This window comes from Cucurbita moschata, unplaced genomic scaffold, assembly GCF_002738365.1.
Source record: "Cucurbita moschata cultivar Rifu unplaced genomic scaffold, Cmos_1.0 Cmo_Scf00045, whole genome shotgun sequence".
NCBI classification, from domain to species: Eukaryota; Viridiplantae; Streptophyta; class Magnoliopsida; order Cucurbitales; family Cucurbitaceae; genus Cucurbita; species Cucurbita moschata.
Window position 1 is genome coordinate 418,376 of NW_019268561.1, and position 6,695 is coordinate 425,070.

Genomic DNA, 6,695 nt, shown 5'->3' on the forward strand with positions numbered 1-6,695 from the left:
AAAAAAAAAAAAAAAAAGAAAAAAAAGAAAAAAAAAGCTTTGAAATGAAACTATGAAGTTCTGTAAATTATACTCATATCTTCACAATCCCCTACCTAAGCTTTAATTTCTTAAATTTATCAAAACTTACTATTTATAATACTATATACATTTTCATGTATAAATAATAATTGTTGAAGTCTAGTTTTTCTTATTTTTCTTATTTATTTTCAGAGAATTACATGCCCCTTTTATAGAGAAAAACTGACTCGATAATCTAAATTCACTAGATAATAGGTAATCTAAATAAATCCTAGATAATAGATAACAAAATAAGATAAATCTAAATAAATTTCTTGTTACTAGGTAACAAAATCTAAATAATAATCTCTCCATACTAAGTAACTAAATCCAAATAAATTCAAAAGAATCCAACGAGATAAATTAGGGAGGTCAACTATTTCCCTTATTTAATAGGATTATACAAATATCCTTTGACAATGCCCCTCAAACTAAGTAATATATATCATTCCTTCTCAGCTTGGATACTAACTCATGAATTACACAAATATCACCTAACTTAATGTTAATCCTTGGTGTTTACCCTTGATCCTTAAGCCTTGGAGGACTGTTTCCCTCTCGAGCACCTCATGTTTTAAAAAAGAATGGGCAGAATTGAAAGAGAAACAGGTTTTAATTGAAAACCTTTTAAAACCTAAAAAACGTGTTTAGTTGCAATATTTAATTTTAGTACATGCAATAAAAAAAATAACAGAACAGATGAACAAACACGATGTGAGAATGAAAATAATTTTAAACAACCAAGTTGCTTACTTTTCACGGCATGCGTTCTCAGTAGATTCAGCAAAGTTGTTGAAGGCAGACGAGACGCGGTTGAGAAACACCTGATGACCACTTAAATACTCTCCATCTTTCTGCTAAAATTGCAAGTTATGGTGATCATGACTTCTCAAACGTGAAAATTTATTTGTTGTTTCATACTTCAAAGGGTTCTAAGAATATTAAAACAACAAAAGACAGTGCCATCTAAAAATTCCCTGGAACAAGCTCAAACCTGAAGAAGGTATACAGATATGGGAAGCAATCTCTTCAGAATGTGCAATAATCTACTGCCCAACTACATCGAGTACAAAATGTTAGATTTCCATAATCTGTAGCAGAAAACAAATTAATCAATAAATTGGTAAAATTTATCAAGAAAGAATCGCCCAAGATCGAGCACAATGTTAAATCACAACACAGTTCGTCGAGGTTCATTTGGTAAAATTTCATGGAACCTCTATTGCTCTTGGTTCGACACATTGCCTCGAAGTGCACGGTGCAATTTAAGGCAACAAGAATCTACTTATCAAAGATGAGAGGCAGACAAAATATGGTGCCAAATGAACTTAGCACACTTTTTCTTTTCCAAAAAAAAAAAAAAAAAAAAATCATGATAGCATAAAATGAAATATATGATTGGGCATTTGGGTAGCCATTATTGGTTGGTCTGACTTTTTCTTTTAGTAACCTCTACTTGTCCTTCATTCCTCTTAATGAGAGTTCTTTTCTAATTCAAAAGATACGTATGATTCGGCGTAATATATTTACTTTGGCAACACTACGGCAATAGAAAAAAGGATATTTTAGACATGCACTTAAAAGTACGCGATTCAACATAATGTGACAAAAAGGTAACCTCTTAGCTCTTTTTATACTTCAAGAATTAAGGTAATGAGAGAAGGATATTGGAGTAAGATAAAAAGAAAAAGAAAATTACTATCTTTCATCACAATGACACAAAAGAAAACAAAAGACAACCAAATGTAAGAACTAAAGCAATTGAGATATACAGAAATATCACCTGATGAAGATATGGTTCAAAGGTATCTCGAGCTTTGGCCACAGCTATAACACAAGCCGTTCTGATCATTCATTTAAATTGCAAAGGAAAAAGCCATTCAAGATTATAATAAACAAGGAATAATTCACATGAGAGAGATATTAGGGAGATCATAACCAGGCAAGACCAATAGTACCTAGAGTAGTTTGCTCCATCATGTATATCTTCAACTCCACATGCATTTACAATTTCTTCCCTTGTAATTGGAGGACACTTTACTCCCCCGACCACAAAACGAAACTCAGCCATGGCACGATGATATTGTGCACCACCATACAAACGCATGCCTGCATTCTTTTTCACAAAGACAATAGATTTCTTCTTATAAAGTTCAACAATAATATATCTTTTTTATATTGAAGTCTTAGATCTAAACATTTTTGTAAAACTTCTCTTAGTTATTTCGTTTATCTAATATATAAGTCAAGCCTCTAATATTCTATTCACAAGTCCCTTCTTTTATCTACAGAAACAAAAATTTATAAGTCCAAATATGACATCCAATTTGATGAGGAAGTATGAAAATTTGGTTGAAAAGAAGGATATTTACCGGGATTAGTTTCTGGGGAAATTGATGGCCATTGGTACCAACAAAAGCCCCTCCATTGATTCTTTCATCTTGTAGTGTTTCACCTGCATGACATTTGTTCTTTTTTTATAAGCAGAGAAAATTGAAGTGAGACAAAAAAAAAAGCAACAACCTAGAAGAGACCATAGGGACAAGACGACCCTATGCCTAAAAGGAGGAATCATATTAGGAGAGAGAGAGAGACGATGTATGCTGCAGTAAAATTCATTTCTTTATACACAAGTAAAAGTTAAAGCCAGGATTACATGTTCAAAATTTTTAATTTCAAGCATCATTAAAATTTACCAAATTTATCTGGAGGTGCGACAACTGTTCCTTTTAATAGCAAAGACAACTGCATGATGATGAAAAGCCCAGGTCATATAGCAATCTTAATCCACTAAATAGAAGTATCTATCTCTATGAACTTTTTTAAATTGCAAATAGTTTCATTTTTTTTAGAGAAGAACTAATTCCAATCCAAATTTATCAAAGAAAAGAAGAAAAAACTAAATGAAAATAATTTCATTGATATATATGAAAAGAAAATTGTAAAAATACACTTTAGAGTTTGAGGTTTGGGTTAAGTTGCATTGGGGTACCTGAGTTTTCAAACTCAACAAATATCCTTTAGTTTCGTATTTTGTTTCACCCTTGGTCTTGCCATTTTACGTTAATTACTAACAGAAAGCTGACATGATATTTATTTATCAAAAAATATATTTTTTATGATCTTATATTTTTTTTATTAAAAACATTTTTTTTTTAAACAACCCAAGCCTACTGCTAACAAATATTGTCTGCTTTAGCCCGTTAAGTAAGTATCGCTGTCAGTCTCACGGTTTTAAAACGTGTCTGTTAGAGAAAGGTTTCCACACCCTTATAATAAATGCTCCGTTACCCACTGGAGGCCTAGCGTTGGAGATTGGAGAAGGGAACGTGTTAGGTGATGGAGTCGGCTGATTATTTATAGCTTAGTCAATGGTTATACATAGTAAAGCTATATATGGTAAATGATAAATTGTCATAGTAAATAGCTGAGTAAAAAGCTATATCCGTAGATATTTATATATATAGTAAGCTGAACTATTCAAAATGTATCTATTCTCTATATTCTCTCTTACTTACATACTAGGAGCCATCCATACAAATCCTTTAGCCAATATTCTCCTTGCATTTTCTCTATCCTATTTTTTGTGTTCATCTAGATCGAGTGTGTGCGTTGTTATGCGATCCTAACAGAACAAATCATTCTTTATAAGGGTGTGAAAACCTCTCCGCAAACGCGTTTTAAAAACCTTGAGGCAAAGCCCGAAGGGAAAACCCAAAGAGGACAATATCTACTAGCAGTGAGCTTGGGCCGTTACAGTTAGGATTACACAACAACACACACACTTGATTTAAATGAACACAAAGAATAGGAGAGAGAAAATACAAGGAGGAATATCCGTTTGAGGTTTATATTGATGACTTCAAATATGTACAATAAGAGAGAATACAAATAATGTAGAAAGTACATCTTCAAAGCACTTAAGGGTTAAGGGGATAGGGTATATATATGGTTCAGTTTACTATATATAGCTTTACCAGACATAACCATCTACCGTATATATAACTATCTATCATATATAACTTATAGACATAACCATCTACTATATATATAACTATCTATCATATATAACTTTACCAGATAGACATAATCATCTACTATATATATAACTAAGATAGACATAACCATCTACTATATATATAACTAAGATAGACATAACCATCTACTATATATATAACTAAGATAGACATAACCATCTACTATATATATAACTAAGATAGACATAACCATCTACTATATATATGACTATCTACCATATATAACTTTACCCGATATAGTCTTTTACTATAGTTGTTAACTATATGACCATTTACTTTATATGTCATTTACCATATATAGCTTTACTATGTATAACCATTGAGTAAGCTATGCAGCATCCTCCATAACCTAACAATTCTCCCACTTGAAACTGATCCAGTCAACCAATAAACAGGCTTTGCACAATCTCAAACCAATTAAGGCTTTGCACAATCTCAATTTTCCAACATCAACAATGGAAACTTACAAGTAATAGTACCAGACCTCTCCAGAGTTCAAACACCTCATTCTCTATTAGAGCCGAGATGAACCACCTGAATTTTATCTCTAGGTTTGTTCCAGTTCTCAATTATTCTTTCAAACAGGTTCCTCCTAATCCCCATATCCAAATACTATTTAATTCGTTTCAACAGTTGCTACAATTTCTCCTTCTTTCTTTTTTCTTTTTTGCGAGGAAAGATGCCATTTTTGGTAGAATTGATTTAGGTTTCCTAGCAACAAACGTGAAAAAAGTAATAACTCCTCCTCAATTTCCTTATCAATGACTAAAGAAGAGACAAAATAAAAACAATGTTAATGAATAGAATCAAGTCAAGGTGGCAACCCTTAATAGTATAGAAAATCAATGTAGCCAAAACATAAATCCAGATAAAGAGAGACCTTGGTCAAAAACAAATCGTGAAATGCTCTTCCTTTCTCCTTCAATGTTACTTCATCCAAATTACTACATACAAAAAAAAAATAATAATAATATCAGAGAAATTTAATGAGCAAGTTCTTGTAGCTAACGAAAAAAGTTGTAAGCAAAAGGGAATTGTTTGTAACATTGATTTGAGAAAACTTACGATCATTTGATAGGGATTTTTTAAATAAAATTTTACATAAGAAAGATTTGGATATAAAAGAAGATTGTGGATTTGGAACTGAATTAGGGTAGTAAGATACTCGGATACACATTAATAGCAAGCCCAGGGGTAGGTTTTATGCCTATGGAGGCTTGAGACAAGACGATCTCTCTCCTTCCCAGTTTCTGCACCATCTTCTGTGGGGCTGTTTATTGTGGTGTCCTCTCTATTGGTGGGTTGGTTTCAGTCATAAAGTGCTCGGTTTGCAGTTGTTTGAAGGCAACCTTGTTTGGGAGTATAAGGTTTACTTGTGATATAACTATCTTTTTCTATTCCACCATAAATTTGTCTGTTTTATGAGCTAATGGCTGAAAAGAAAGCAGTAGTGATCTTTGAAATGATTCCGATGTTTTGAACAATTACCAAACATAAGCTCAATGGATCTAACTTTTATGCATGGCAAACTAACATTCGTCATTTTAGTCTAATACCAAACAAGTGATTTTGCCATCTTTGTCTAATAGTGCTTTGGTTGGACAGACAAGTGAGTATATCAAACACGTCCACAGGAAATTCCAATACACTGAAAGCAATTCAGGAATATTGTTCATCACTATTGTCATAAGTCAAGACATAAAAAGTGATTGCAAGAAATTATTGAGTAAGGGTAAAAGGTTTCAGCCTGCACATGTTGTCTATACTCTTGATAACCTTGAAAAGTCTATTACGATTTCGGTTGATGAGTTTGCTAAACTTTAACAGTATCAAGAGTCATAATGACATCATTTTTTACTCCTATTACTACCATAGCCAACACAAGTATCATCTAACTGTCTTATTTTCCCTCTTCAAAATGGGTTGTAGACTTTGGCACTACTGATCACATGACAGGTAATCCCAATTTATTCTCTAACGTTTTTCTATCCAAATTTTCACCTAATGTTACTATAGCGGATGGAACTACCTCTTTTGTTACAGGATCAGGCACTGTCACTCTTACCAACTCAATTTTCATTTACCTCTAGTTTAAATTTACCAAAGTTCACTTTTAACTTTATATCTATTAGTAAACTCGCGTGTGATCTTAATTATTGTATCTTATTCTTTCCTGTTTCTTGTTTATTTCAGGATCTTATGACGAAGAGGACTATTGGTAGAGGACATAGTCTAGAGGTCTCTACATTTTCTAACCACAAATAACTACAGTTGTTACATGCTCCAAAGTGTTCTATCCTTTTGAAGCACATTGTTATTTGACTCATCCGTTTATTTCAGTGTTGAAGAGTCTTCGTCCTCAATTAATCATTTGTCTTATTTAGATTGTGAGTCATGCCAGTTTGCTAAGTTTCATCGTTTGAGTTTGTATCCCAAAGTCAATAAACAAGCTAGTCTTCCATTGAGTTGGTTCATTCTGATTGTGTTCGATTGAGTCCAGGAGAGGGTTTTAGTAGTTTGTTACCTTTGAAGAGGATTAATTCATGTGAACTTGTTATATTTAACAAACAAAAAAAAAAAAAAAAAAAAAAAAAAAAA

At 32.4% G+C, this 6,695-nt stretch overlaps 1 protein-coding gene across 2 annotated transcripts in view; it reads right to left on the minus strand.

Moving 5' to 3' along the window:
- Positions 1-6,695, minus strand: part of LOC111434566 (dynamin-like protein ARC5) — a 15,271-nt gene that overhangs the window by 3,961 nt on the left and 4,615 nt on the right. The window contains exons 7-13 of one of the 2 annotated variants that reach the window (XM_023071994.1): positions 4,978-5,041; positions 2,757-2,805; positions 2,433-2,515; positions 2,019-2,176; positions 1,844-1,904; positions 1,055-1,117; positions 814-917 (exon numbers count right to left, since the gene is read on the minus strand). In XM_023071994.1, the coding sequence (XP_022927762.1) occupies positions 814-917; positions 1,055-1,117; positions 1,844-1,904; positions 2,019-2,176; positions 2,433-2,515; positions 2,757-2,805; positions 4,978-5,041 (582 nt within the window). The remainder of the gene's footprint in view (positions 1-813; positions 918-1,054; positions 1,118-1,843; positions 1,905-2,018; positions 2,177-2,432; positions 2,516-2,756; positions 2,806-4,977; positions 5,042-6,695) is intronic. The other variant, XM_023071996.1, reaches the window with a different exon arrangement.